The sequence below is a fragment of the Salmo trutta genome, chromosome 20, assembly GCF_901001165.1.
Source record: "Salmo trutta chromosome 20, fSalTru1.1, whole genome shotgun sequence".
Taxonomy (NCBI): domain Eukaryota; kingdom Metazoa; phylum Chordata; class Actinopteri; order Salmoniformes; family Salmonidae; genus Salmo; species Salmo trutta.
The window spans coordinates 31070385-31085255 of record NC_042976.1 but is presented as its reverse complement, the minus strand read 5'-3'; the positions used below and the strand labels follow the sequence as shown (position 1 = coordinate 31085255).

The 14871-nt window shown below is 42.8% G+C and overlaps 1 protein-coding gene and 1 long non-coding RNA gene across 2 annotated transcripts; one reads left to right on the top strand and one right to left on the bottom strand.

The window, feature by feature from the left end:
• Positions 1-2: 2 nt before the first annotated feature.
• Positions 3-3987, bottom strand: LOC115155855 (uncharacterized). Its single transcript, XR_003868156.1, has 6 exons — positions 3915-3987; positions 2862-2905; positions 1514-1600; positions 943-1036; positions 552-864; positions 3-269 (listed from the first exon to the last, which is right to left on the bottom strand). It is a non-coding gene; the product is annotated as an uncharacterized LOC115155855 (long non-coding RNA).
• Positions 3759-14096, top strand: LOC115155851 (uncharacterized). The gene is made up of 17 exons (XM_029702824.1): positions 3759-4090; positions 5265-5369; positions 5549-5682; positions 5837-5871; positions 6465-6541; positions 8232-8302; positions 8422-8471; positions 8608-8672; positions 8796-8818; positions 9037-9101; positions 9215-9293; positions 10287-10321; positions 10413-10459; positions 12709-12781; positions 12942-13301; positions 13443-13514; positions 13741-14096. The coding sequence occupies exons 1-17, from the start codon at positions 3971-3973 to the stop codon at positions 13815-13817; spliced, it is 1488 nt and encodes a 495-aa protein (XP_029558684.1). The 5' UTR covers positions 3759-3970; the 3' UTR covers positions 13818-14096.
• The last annotated feature ends 775 nt before the right edge of the window (positions 14097-14871 follow it).

The following is a 14871-nucleotide window of genomic DNA, read 5'->3' as shown; positions in this document are numbered from 1 at the left end:
GCCATAGCAGCAAAGAGTCAGTTCATCACCAGTCTTATGGCTTGGAGGGAGTAACTGTCTCTGTGCATGGTGCTGCTACACTTGATGCTCTGATACAGTTTGCAAGATGGTAAAGGGGCCAGATGTCAGTTTTGTATTTTGAAATAAGGCCTACTTCTAACATTAACAACAATCAGAAGATGGTTGTACTTGCTGTGACAGTCATGGCCATCTTGTCTCCTCCACTCTCACCGTAGGCCCACCGGGATACATGGGATTAACTGCCCTGACTAAAACAGACAGACACAAATCTGTTGTAGAACAGACTACAGTAGTTTCAGATTTGAAACTACACTATCAGGGGAATATTTCATTGCTCAAGTTGTATGAAAATTCTAAATCAATTCGGTGCTTGGCACGACAGATTTTGTCACATTGACTTTACTGCTGCAGGGAACTGTAACAGATTATAGAAACTGAATTGTATGTACATGATCAACATTTTTGACTGGGAAGCAATATTTGTAAGCCAGAAGTTGACAGGTTTGTTGACATAACATAAAATACATTACCTTCCATAACTCCAAATGGTGGACAATGTTGGGAGTGCTGTGTGTTCTCACAGCACAGGTGGCACAGAAATATTTATCTGAGCCACAGTCCCCACAGCGCCATAGCTCAGCCTCCTCCAAAACTCTACACACACTGCAGATGGCTTTCGGTGGAGGACATTTCAGCTCCAGGCAGGTGGAGTAGCTCCCTCAGCCCCTTCCAGGCCTCAACATCCGCTGCCTTACTTGTTTTATGTTGGTAGAGGAGGTGCATCACTGCAGCTGGGCACAACTTCTGCTGCAGAGTGAACCGGCTCTGTTCTTCCAGTACTTCCTAGAGAGTGGTGACAATTGTTATTGAGTGGACTAGCCTGGTTAAGTTGAACAAAAGTGAAGAGAGCAACTTTCTCACTGATCCAAGTTGATGGCAGGGGTGTACACACTATCATGCCTCTAGTCAGGTCTCTGTAAACCAGCGTGGCTCTTTTTCTTCTAAAAGATGGCATCTGTAAAGAAAAACAAGACAATGACCATTAAGTTTGATTTATTCTAAATGAAGATATAATATGAATTACATTTAAATGATCTGATACATAGGACACATAGGTATCTAACATAATGCATGACTAGTGGAGCTACTTTGCTTACACTCAATTATTTTCTTATATGGAATCTAAAGACAGTTATGGGTAGGAAGTTGTGCTTCGCATAGACATTAAGTAGTCTGAAATGGCTCCAGAGACAGGTGATGACACATATTTTGGCTTCAACAAGCATGGGACATGAATATATTGGGCATCTTGGCTAATGGATGATTATTGCTGGGATTGTTATAATGTTCCATCTAATACTTGTCTAGTCCAGTCGTTCTCAACCTTTTTTGGTCATTGTAGGCCCAATCACATCTTGCTCTGCCCATAGTGCCCCCATATGCATTTTAAATGTAGGCATATCATATGTAATTTGTCTTTCTAAGTACTCACCTCGGATATTGGTTCCTGGTTATATGAATGGTGTAATCATTGGCTAGAGAGAGTTTAAATCCATGCGAGAAAGCGTCCCAGTGCACACTATGGGAAAAGTATGAAGATTTAAGACACAGGCAGAGACAGGAGACGCAGCCAAAGAAATGAGACACAGCCTAGTACCAAAAACAAGAAATAACACCAATCCATGGCTCAGGGGAAATTTAAGACGAAAAGACTGCTAACACAAATCCTTTTAAATTGATTATATATTCAGATCAAATTTCTTATTTTCAATGACAGCCTAGGAACAGTTGTTCAGGGGCAGAAAGACAGAGCTTTACCTTGTCAGCTCAGGGATTCAATCTTGCAACCTTTCGGTTACTGGCCCAACACTCTAACCACTAGACTACCTGTCGGCTACCTGCTATGAGTCATATTCGCGGGCTATCACGTCTCAACGCCAACAGTGAAGAGGCGACTCCGGGATGCTGGCATTCTAGGCAGAGTTCCTCTGTCCAGTGTCTGTTCTTTTGCCCACCTTAATCTTTTATTTTTATTGGCCAGTCTGAGATATGGCTTTTTCTTTGCAACTCTGCCTAGAAGGCCAGCATCCCAGAGTCGCCTCTTCACTGTTGACTTTGAGACTGGTGTTTTGCAGGTACTATTTAATGAAGCTGCCAGTTGAGGACTTGTGAGAAGTCTGTTTCTCAAACTAGACACTCTAATGTACTTGTCCTCTTACTCAGTTGTGCACCAGGGCCTCCCACTCCTCTTTCTGTTCTGGTTAGAGCTAGTTTGCGCTGTTCTGTGAAGGGAGTAGTACACAGCGTTGTAAGAGATCTTCAGTTTCTTGGCAATTTCTCGCATGGAATAGCCTTCATTTCTCAGAACAAGAATAGACTGACGAGTTTCAGAATAAAGTTATTTGTTTCTGGCCATTTTGAGCCTGTATTCGAACCCATAAATGCTGATGCTCCAGATACTCAACTAATCTAAAGGCCAGTTTTATTGCCTCTTTATTCAGAACAACTGTTTTCAGCTGTGCTAACATAATTGCAATAGGGTTTTCTAATGATCAATTAGCCTTTTAAAATGATAAACTTGGATTAGCTAACACAACGTGCCATTGGAACACAGGAGTGATGGTTGCTGATAATGGGCCTCTGTACGCCTATGTAGATATTCCATTAAAAATATGCCGTTTCCAGCTACAATAGTCATTTACAACATTAACAATGTCTACACTGTATTTCTGATAGATTTGATGTTATTTTAATGGGCAGAAAAAGGTGCTTTTCTTTCAAAAACAAGGACATTTCTAAGTGACCCCAAACTTTTGAATGGTAATGTAGATGATGAGTACCTTAGTCAGAAAATCCCAGGATTGGTCAGTGCACGTCGCCTGACCTGTATGGTAAATGGATGGAAGGAGAAAAGCCTGTCGATATTATTGTTGTTTGAGTAACTCTACCTGAATATGTGAAGCTTGGATATGTGAGGTATGCTGTGTTCAAACCATTACAGTGTGGAAATTGTAAAGGATATGATCATGTGTCAAATGCTTGCAGACAGGAGAAGTATGATATTGAATAATCTGTGAATGGAAAATGTTGCAGCTGTTGTGGGGATCATACTCCGGACTTCATTGAGTGCTGTTAGGGTGAAGGAGGTAAAGGTGTCTAGGATCAGGGCTGTGCAGCAGGTCTCCTATTTGGAGGCGGTGAAGAGGGTCGAAGGGGCAAGAGACAACAGCGTTGAAGATATGGCAGTGGATACATTGCAACCAGTTGCTATTGTTTTAAGTCAATCAGGTGATCTCGAAACAATCATTGTGAAGAGGGTGGATTTTGTGGCATTTATAGCCACAGTGATTAATTGTACAGCACAAGTGTCTAAGAAGCTAGATATCATTATATCTGCAGCCGATACGTTTTTGGGGCTCCAAGACTTTACAGCAGAAGCAGTACGGACTTTTGTCGCTTGGAAATGTCCCACTCTCAGAAGAGGCTTCTGAGCCTGTGTTGGGACCTGATTAGAATTATTATTATTTATTTTTTTACAGAAAAGCAGGTTGATTTTGTTTAGTAATAAAAAATGTTGGTAGTTGGTACGATATTTTATTTATTTTACCCAAATATTTTCATTTTTTGGGATCTTTGTTATTCACCCGCACATTAGGTGGCGGAATACACATGTAATGTATGCGGAAGCCATTATACCATAGAAGCAGAAGCAGGATGATTGTTTTTGCCTAGTCGGAAATGACGTTACGAAACGTTGACCATTCTGACCAAATACTGAGTCAGGCGGGCCCTACTATCTGATTCATATCGTGTGATTTCTGTATTAGTGTAGAAACGAACAACAATTCGAAGGTGCGAACGGACGGAGGTTAGCGCGATCCGCTCATACTTACATTTCTAGCACTCTGTGTTTTTCTGTCAAATTGCTAAAGACAACAACGCAGGGAGAATGGGTCCCGAGCGTCATGGTGGGGAAATACGATGCGTACTTTGTAAAGGTTCCGAGGAAAATCTGACAACTGGACCGCTATCGACGAAAGATTCCGTCACCGCTCATCAGAACTGCTTGGTAAGATTCGAAAAGCTCTGCCGTGAACTGTACTTTTGCTTTGGTGGAATATTTTGGTGCTGCTAGGCTAGCCACGATAATTTTTTGGAAGGAACTAAAACGAGTCAATGCAATTTGCAGATTTAGTAGACAACAGCATGTGGTTAACAGTGGGGCTCTGACCCTACCTAGTGTTATGATTTGTCTATTGCAGCCAGGGGTTCTCAAAGTGGGGTTTTCGGACTCGAGGTACTGCATTTAAAAAAATCATAATATTACTAACAGATTAAACGAATTTTGGCAAAGGGATTTTAGGAATAAGTTTAGAGTTATACAATGTAATATTATTAATATACAATTGATGTTATTAACCCTGGGCAACATGGGCCCGGGATGCGCACAGGGATATTGGTATCCACAGCACTTCACCAATTATTGATTTGACAGCTCAATTATTCTTGTATTCCCCAAAGGTTATTGTATTTTTTTTACATAAATGCACTGTAATGTAAGTTTTAAAACTGAATAGTTTTCTCTCTGCCCCATGACAAAATGTGTAGAATTGCAGGAAATTAGCTTAAACGGCAATAATTCCTCTACAATGCCAAGAGATGGGCCTTTAAAAGGATCCTTCCCAGGGCCCGAGACTTGGTTCCTCCGGCCTTGCACTGACAGTCATAGTAGAACTTCTTGTATGCTATTTATCTCACTTGAGTTGTGTTCTGATTTATGAGGGGGTCCCTGAAGAATTTGATATCATGAAAGGGTTCCCTGGACTCAAAGTTTGAGAACCCCTGGTCTATTGACTCAAAGGGAGTGAACACTACAGAAGGACACCTTACCTTATATGAAAGGCTTTGTCGTTTCCTTTCCCATTTAAATCCTGAATGCAGTTCGTTTGGGGACACTGATTTTCCTATTATGATAATATAATTGACATGCCTTATGAGGTATATCTTACCCCATCACAACCCAAAATAACATTGTATTTCTTTGTTTATAAACAAACTGTATATATTCAAAACATGGTTAAAACTATAATTTTGATCCCATGAATGGCCAGTCCATGCATCCATAGCTCCATCTATGAATTTGATTGGTTACATAATATTTATCAAATAAAACTGTTGGGGCTGCCATTTGGTGTTTGAATCCCAGATTGCCCCTTGAACTCTTCCATGTGTTTGAATTGCAGCTTTATTCATCTGGGATTATTTGCCAGAACTCGCCAGAGCTTGACGACTTGTTTGGTTTCACTGTAAAAGATGTCCAGAATGAGATGAGGAGGGGAAACCGACTGGTGAGGTTATTTTCATGTTTTCCTTAGTTGTTTGAACAAATTAAGTCAAACACTATCATGGTTTGAACATAGTTTGAACTAATTAAGTAGTGTGTGTGTGTGTGTTATGTTTCAGTAATGTCTGATGGCTTTGTTGGTCTAATGTCACTGTACAAGCAAACTGTATTTCTCCCCCCCAGAGTTGCTACAAGTGTAAGAGGAAGGGTGCCACGGTGGGGTGTGAGGTGAAATGCTGTCAAAAGTCCTACCATTACCCCTGTGCTGTGGGAGACGGGGCCCACAACGTCGAAGACCGTATTGCAGGGAAGTATACGTGAGTGCAAGGCATAACGCCTTTTCTTCCTAAACAATATTTTTGAACTTCATTGTAAAGGACAATGGGTCTCAACTGACCAATTTTAATTGATAAAGTTAATGAACATGTTATTGACTGGGTCTCTATGACCGTGTCTTTGTGTTTGTTACAGGGTGTACTGTCAGAAGCATAATCCAGAGTTAGCAGGTAAGGTGGCTGCTGGTTAGTTTTATGTATCCATCTGATTCATGCCTGTAGGCTAGGGTTGAGTGGTATCCAGATTTCCATACCTTCAATACCATTCTCCTGTACCATACTGGGGAATATGGTATTTCCAGCTGTGCCCACAAGGGGCGCTATTTCTTAAACTAAATGAAAAGCTAACAAGCGCAAGCGAAAATAAACTAAATGCAAGGGCAGACAACCCAGCGCATAAAGTTGTACAATTATCTCAAAAGGCTATTCACACTTGATCCAGGAGGGGATTGATTGTCTCTGCTGTAGCCAAGAAGCTTGATCTTGCAAGATGGCCACCTATAGCTAGCAAACCAAATAGACAGCTGTAACCCTGAGCTGGAGAAAATGTACGGTGCCTATAGAAATACCACAGTATACAACCCAAGCCTACAGCAGGAATCAATTAATTGTCCATCCCAATACCCATCTGGATGTGTTTAGTTTATTAAATAGCTGTTAGTCCATCAGGGCAAATCTTCCTGGCTTGGTACACAAACACCCACTATAAGTTAATGAGGTGTTACTTTGACTTGTTCTTGAGGATTGTTTTTGTCTCAACACAGCATCCAATGGTACAGCTTTGTCCTGCAACGGTGATTCAGACACAGAGAAGAACAACAATGGAGAAACGTCATCCAAGGTCTGTATGCCACTGACTACAGTGTAATGTAAGAAATGAATAACACGCACCCAGGTCATTTATGAAAATGGATAGTTAATAGCTAGGCCTATGTGGGATTGATTAGCTGGTCACTATTCCAGTCTTCTGGTCATCATTGAACAACATCATCTAGCTGAAGGCTCAGAAATGAATACAAATCACGTTTCTCCCTCCAAATAATGGTCCTGTAGTGTAATACTAAACTCAGCAAAAAAAGAGATGTCCCTTTTTCAGAACCCTGTCTTTCAAAGATAATTCGTAAAAATCCAAATAACTTCACAGATCTTCATTGTAAAAGGGTTTAAACACGGTTTCTCATGCTTGTTCAATGAACCATAAACAATTAATGAACATGCACCTGTGGAACGGTCGTTAGGACACTAACAGCTTACAGACGGTAGGCAATTACGGTCACAGTTATGAAAACTTAGGACACTAAAGAGGCCTGTCTGACTCTGGAAAAACACCAAAAGAAAGATGCCCAGGCTCCCTGCTCATCTACGTGAACGTGCCTTAAGCATGCTGCAAGGAGGCATGAGGACTGCAGATGTGGCCAGGGAAATACATTGCAATGTCTGTACTGTAAGACGCCTAAGACAGCGCTACAGGGAGACAGGACGGACAGCTGATCGTCCTCGCAGTGGCAGACCACGTGTAACAACACCTGCAGAGGATCGGTACATCCGAACATCACACCTGCGGGACAGGTACAGGATGGCAACAACAACTGCCCGAGTTACACCAGGAATGCACAATCCCTCCATCAGTGCTCAGATAGTCCAGCCTATTGCGGACAGAGGGCTTGTAGGCCTGTTGTAAGGCAGCAAAGTCGCCTATGGGCGCAAACCCACCGTCGCTGGACCAGACAGGACTGGCAAAGGTGCTCTTCACTGACGAGTCGCGGTTTTGTCTCACCAGGGGTGATGGTCGGATCCGCGTTTATCGTCGAAGGAATGAGCATTACACAGAAGCCTGTACTCTGGAGCGGGATCGATTTGGAGGTGGAGGGTCTGTCATGGTCTGGGGCGGTGTGTCACAACAAGCTCAGTCCGATGATGCTGTCATTGCAGGCAATCTCAACGCTGTGCGTTACAGGGAAGACATCCTCCTCCCTCATGTGGTACCCTTCCTGCAGGCTCATCCTGACGTGACCCTCCAGCATGACAATGCCACCAGCCATACTGCTCGTTCTGTGAGTGATTTCCTGCAAGACAGGAATATCAGTGTTCTGCCATGGCCAGCGAAGAGCCCGGATCTCAATCCCATTGAGCACGCCTGGGACCTGTTGGATCGGAGGGCTAGGGCCATTCCCCCCCAGAAATGTCTGGGAACTTGCAGGTGCCTTGGTGGAAGAGTGGGGTAACATCTCACAACAAGAACTGGCAAATCTGGTGCAGTCCATGAGGAGGAGATGCCTGCAGTACTTAATGCAGCTGGTGGCCACACTAGATACTGACTGTTACTTTTGATTTTGACCCGCCCTTTGTTCGGTGACACATTATACCATTTCTGTTAGTCACATGTCTGTTGAATCTTATGTTCATACAAATATTTACACATTTTAAGTTTGCTGAAAATAAACGCAGTGACACAGTGTTTCTTTTTTTGCTGAGTTTATAACCTAAAATAATGTAACCTAAAGTTAATCAATATTCATTCCCAATTGCAGCACTTTTGTCTCATCTGTGAAAAGAAAGAAGAGAGCATCAGTCTAGAACACATCGACAGTGGCATTTTCAAGTGAGTATGAGGAGTCTTTTATTCCAAAACCAATAGCTTTGCTCATTCATTTCTATCATTGATGTCAGCAAGGGTGATTTATTATGTTGTTGTAAAAGCTTGGAATGCCTCTGTCACAGGTTGTATTGTGAAAAGCATAAACCACTGTCTTTGCAGAAAGAGCTGAATGGTAAGTAATTTTGTCTCCACTGACTCACACCAACAGACTCTTCCTTTGGTTGTGTGTTACACAAAGGTCTTCTCTGTAGATCAGATGCATCATTTACAGAAGTATGTTTCGGATATGTTTTCATTTTAATTGTCAGGACCCTCATCTTGCAAGAGTGACTCCAACACGCCTGAAAACCAACGGCAGACACAAACACCCAAGGTGTGTGTATATTTTAGCTTTTAAAAATAGATGCATATCTTCTGCAGTAAAGAAAGTCACTTAATATGTTCATGTAATCATATGAAAATATAGTGAATCATAATCTCTTTGCTTTTGAAACAGAGACGGTTGAGCTTCTCTAGGAAGTAAGTATGGAATTGAGGTATGCATGTCGTAGGGTGGTCTGGTTCTTTGATTCTGTCCAGCTGACCTGCTCTGTTCTCAGGGTGGAGTTCATGCTGCTTTATCTATATTCTTTGCTGACAAACAGTTCAGTAAATGTGTGTCTCTCATTCATAATATGGACTGGATTCTTTGGGGACTATTTTCTGAACACTGCGCACATTCTCAATTTTTTTGTCAGACAGAAAGTCACATCATCAAGAAAGTCCAAACACAGGAGGATACTGGATAACTCCTCAGACTCAGGTTGCTTTATTGTTCCTGTAGCCTCCTTTTTCATCACCTTGATCATTTTTTAAATAAAGTTTTATACAAAGACATGAGTGACACATTGCATTGATTGGTGTGTTCTGTAACAGATGGAGATGTGAATAGGATTGATATGGAGTTTTCCCCTCTGGAGTCCAATCTAGAAGGCCGTGTCAACTCTGAACACAGGTAATGGTGATAGTGCTCTTATCTAGTTTCAGTTCAACTACTTTCAATGCATGTTTTTTTTAATAATTTTTTAAAATTTTTTAACCAGGTAGGCCAGTTGAGAACAAGTTCTCATTTACAACTGTGACCTGGCCAAGATAAAGCAAAGCAGTGCCACAAAAACAAGAGTTACACATGGGATAAACAAACATACAGTCAATAACACAATATAAAAATCTGTATACTGTGTGCAAATGTAGAGACATTAGGGAGGTAAGGCAATAAATAGTCCATAGAGGCTAAATAAATAAAATGTAGCATTAACACTGGAGTGATAGATGTGCAGATGATGATGTGCAAGTAGAGATACTGGGGTGCAAAAAAATTTAATAATAACAATATGGGGATGAGGTAGATGGGTGGGCTATTTACAGATGGACTGTGTACAGTGATCAGTAAACTGCTCTGACAGCTGATGCTTAAAGTTAGTGAGGGAGATAAGACTCCAGCTTCAGTTTTACAAGGGTATGTTTGGTAGCATGAGTGAAGGAGGCTTTGTTGCGACATAGGAAGCCGATTCTAGATTTAATTTTGGATTGGAGATGCTTAATGTGAGTCTGGAAGGAGAGTTTACAGTCTAGCCAGACACCTAGGTATTTGTAGTTGTCCACATATTCTGGTCAGAACCGTCCAGAGTAGTGATGCTAGTCGAGCGGGTGGGTGCGGGCAGCAATCGGTTGAAGAGCATGCACTTAGTTTTTAAAAGCAGTTGGAGGCCATGGAAGGAGTGTTGTATGGCATTGAAGGTCATTTGGAGGTTTATTGGTTTATTCTGACTAATTTCTTTACCTACCGAGGCTCTCTGTCAAGGTTGTTCAAATAGCATGTTATCATTTCAGTGTTGGGGCGTTTCCTGTGTCGGCCAAATGTTCTAAAAAGGGAAGGAGGGAGACAGTTGCCTGCCTCTGTAGCGTACAGTGACACGATGATTCATTTTGCTCTCTTACTTCACAGTAATCATGCTGAGACCCCCATAGCTTCCACCACAGGTAAAACATGTCAGGACACACATTAACACACCACATTACCAGGATGTTTAATATCAAACCTAATGATATCAAACCAACTCATTTTCCTTAGGAAATCAGCCAGCACCTGAAGATGGGGACTCTACATCCATCGACTCAGTGAGTTAGTTACATGGCTTTATTTCTCTGACTACTCTTGTCCAATACTTCTCCTGTGGCATTACTGTATCTCTATACTGGTCCTAAACCATTGATTCAACCATAAGGTGATACAGAGGTTGGTGAGTACGGCCCAGTACATCACTGGGGCCAAGCTCCCTGCCATCCAGGACCTCTATACCAGGTGGTGTCAGAGGAAAGCCCATCCACCAAAGCCATAGACTGTTCTGTCTGCTACTGCACGGTAACGGTACCAGTGCACCAAGTCTGGAACCAACAGGACCCTGAACACCTATCCTCAAGCCATGAGGCTACTTTACAAGACTGCTAAATAACTAATCAAATGGCTACTCAGACTACCTTCACTGGCCTTTTTTTTGCACTCTATGCACACACACACACACAGGCCTCTACACACACACACACTGGACTCTACTCACACACACTGGACTCTACTCACACAGACACTGGACTCTATATACACACACACACACACACACACACACACACACACACACACACACTGGATTCTACTCTCACACACACTGGACTCTACTCTCTCTCACACGCACACACATACACACTGGACTCTACTCTCACACACACACAGTCTACATAAACATAACATATGCATACTGACGCCACACACACTCACCACATACGCTGCTGCTACTGTCCATCTATCACTTTAACCCTACCTATATGTACATATCTACCTCATACCCCTGCACATTGACTCGGTACTGGTACTCCCTGTACATAGCCATGTTATTACCTCATACCCCTGCACATTGACTCGGTACTGGTACTCCCTGTACATAGCCATGTTATTACCTCGTACCCCTGCACATTGACTCGGTACTGGTACTCCCTGTACATAGCCATGTTATTACCTCGTACCCCTGCACATTGACTCGGTACTGGTACTCCCTGTACATAGCCATGTTATTACCTCGTACCCCTGCACATTGACTCGGTACTGGTACTCCCTGTACATAGCCATGTTATTACCTCGTACCCCTGCACATTGACTCGGTACTGGTACTCCCTGTACATAGCCATGTTATTACCTCGTACCCCTGCACATTGACTCGGTACTGGTACTCCCTGTACATAGCCATGTTATTACCTCGTACCCCTGCACATTGACTCGGTACTGGTACTCCCTGTACATAGCCATGTTACTACCTCGTACCCCTGCACATTGACTCGGTACTGGTACTCCCTGTACATAGCCATGTTATTACCTCGTACCCCTGCACATTGACTCGGTACTGGTACTCCCTGTACATAGACATGTTATTACCTCGTACCCCTGCACATTGACTCGGTACTGGTACTCCCTGTACATAGACATGTTATTACCTCGTACCCCTGCACATTGACTCGGTACTGGTACTCCCTGTACATAGCCATGTTATTACCTCGTACCCCTGCACATTGACTCGGTACTGGTACTCCCTGTACATAGCCATGTTATTACCTCATACCCCTGCACATTGACTCGGTACTGGTACTCCCTGTACATAGCCATGTTATTACCTCATACCCCTGCACATTGACTCGGTACTGGTACTCCCTGTACATAGCCATGTTATTACCTCGTACCCCTGCACATTGACTCGGTACTGGTACTCCCTGTACATAGCCATGTTATTACCTCATACCCCTGCACATTGACTCGGTACTGGTACTCCCTGTACATAGACATGTTATTACCTCGTACCCCTGCACATTGACTCGGTACTGGTACTCCCTGTACATAGCCATGTTATTACCTCGTACCCCTGCACATTGACTCGGTACTGGTACTCCCTGTACATAGCCATGTTATTACCTCATACCCCTGCACATTGACTCGGTACTGGTACTCCCTGTACATAGCCATGTTATTACCTCATACCCCTGCACATTGACTCGGTACTGGTACTCCCTGTACATAGCCATGTTATTACCTCATACCCCTGCACATTGACTCGGTACTGGTACTCCCTGTACATAGCCATGTTATTACCTCATACCCCTGCACATTGACTCGGTACTGGTACTCCCTGTACATAGCCATGTTATTTCTACTCGTTATTCACTGTGTATTTATTCCTTGTGTCACTGTTTCTATTTGTATTTTTAAAAATCTTTATCTTTAACCCTGCATTGTTGGAAAAGGACTCATAAGTAAGCATTTCACTGTTAGTCAACAGCTGTTGTTTTTGAAGAATGCGACATATCATTTGATTTGATCTCTCCAGGATGCTGGGTCCCAGAGTCTTTTGCTGCCAGTGATGCTGTGTGTTGCATCTGAAGAACCCTCTGGGGCCATAGGTAGATACAGCTCCTCTCACCTGCACGCTCACTTTTCATTTGACTAAATTCTTACATACAATCCCTCCCTACTAGCCAGGAAGGGAAAAACTCAATCAAATAGTTGAGTTCTATCGTCTCGCTCCCTCTGTTCTCTCTATCCTCTCTGCGTCTTGTCAAGGTTCTGTTCCGCACTCACCTGGTTCACCACACGACAGCTCTCACTCACCTGGGCCTGCTCATGATCCCATCTCGCCTGTCCACTCACCTGACTGCTCGTCCGTCCACTCTGGTCCACTCAATATCACCAGCGCAGCAGTGTCCTCTCCATCTCCCTCTCCACACTCTGTCTCCCAGTGTCCCCTGGCAAGGCCTGGAGGCCCGGGTTCACCTGGTGGTTCTGGCTCCGGCAATGCAGCCAGCAGGGTGTTCTGGAGGAGGTGTAACGAAGCAGGCTGTACAGAGTCCATCTTCACCACCTTCATCTCTGACATGGTCGGCATCTCCAAGAGGATCCTGTCAGATCAGGCCAGTCAGGAGGGTGAGTGGAACGGCTGGGGGGGGTCGGCTGGTATATTAAATAAAACCGTCACCAATTGAACACTGTTAGGAGAATATAATCAGAATTGCAGGCTTCATTTATTTTCTTTCGTATGTTTTTGTTCTCTGTCTTCCTTCACAGATTATGATCTCTCTCTGAGAGTGATTGAGGCCTCTGGAAAATTATCAAAGATGCTTTCACAGCAGAAGAGAGGTGAGAATTAGTGGATTAATAACAGGGTTATAGGAGTTTTTATAGCGTTGTGCAAATGGTAAGGCTTCTTATTTTCAAAGCTTGTGAAGCCTGTATTCATATTTTTGTAGCCCAGACCCATTGTTTGTTGTATGCTCTGTAAGTTGCTCTACATGCACTTCGTGTGCCTTTAAACAACTAAAATGATGCAAATATAAATCAAATGTATTCTCCATCCTTTGTTCAGCGTTTAAGAAGAAGCAAGGGGAGCTACAGAGAGCTACGGCAGCCATAAGAGAAGCCAGGTCAGCCCTGAAAAGATGAGCACTGCCAGATAAATTACAGCCCTCAAAGTTCAATTCACCTTACCTCACTTTTAAAGGTGTATTATTCAGCCATATATTTATCATTTGATTTCTCGATGGTTTTTGAAAAAAGTTGTTCCGCTTTCTTACCTTATCATAATACCAAACACATAACCTAATCTTATATTACCAACGTGTTCATATTTATATATAGTAGATACAATTGTCAAAGAAGAGGAGGCTGGCTTTTCCACTTGCCAGAAAAGGGACTTTGTAGCTTCACCAATGTAAAAAATAATGTACAGTACCAGTCAAGTTTGGACACGCCTACTCATTCAAGGGTTTTACTTTATTTGTACTATTTTGGGGGGGTGTGTATTTTTTAATTTTTTATTGTAGAATAATAATGAAGACATCATCTAGGAAATAGCACATGGAATCATGTAGTAAACAAAAGTGTTAAACAAATCAAAATATATATTTTAGATTCTTCAAAGTAGCCACCCTTACCTTGATGACAGCTTTGCACTCTTGGCATTCTCTCAACCAGCTTCACCTGGAATGCTTTTCCAACAGTCTTGAAGGAGTTCCCACATATGCTGAGCACTTGTTGGCTGCTTTTCCTTCACTCTCCCTTTCAACTCATCCCAAACCATCTCAATTGGGTTGAGATCAGGTGATTGTGGAGGCCAGGTCATCTGATGCAGCACTCCATCACTTTCCTTCTTGGTCAAACAGCCTGGAGGTGTGTTGGGTCATTGTCCTGTTGAAAAACAAATTATATTCCCACTAAGCGCAAACTAAATGGGATGGCATATCGCTGAAGAATGCTGTGGTGGCCATGCTGGTTAAGTGTGCCTTGAATTCTAAATAAATCACTGACAGTGTCACCAGCAAAGCACCATGACACCTCTTCCTCCATGCTTCACAGTGGGAACCACACATGCGGAGATCATCCGTTCACCTACTCTGCGTATTACAAAGACAATAGCTCACATTTGGACTAATCAGACCAAAGGACAAATTTCCACTTGTCTAATGTCCATTGCTCGAGTTTCTTGGCCCAAACAAGT

What these genes read in the sequence shown, in the direction of transcription:
- LOC115155851 (XM_029702824.1), top strand. Translation starts at nt 3,971, where the DNA reads ATGGGTCCCGAGCGTCATGGTGGGGAAATACGATGCGTACTTTGTAAA. An exon ending in TTTGCAGAAAGAGCTGAATG is followed by an intron (nt 8,472 to 8,607) that starts GTAAGTAATTTT and finishes TTTAATTGTCAG; the next exon opens with GACCCTCATCTTGCAAGAGT. An exon ending in ACTCTACATCCATCGACTCA is followed by an intron (nt 10,460 to 12,708) that starts GTGAGTTAGTTA and finishes TGATCTCTCCAG; the next exon opens with GATGCTGGGTCCCAGAGTCT.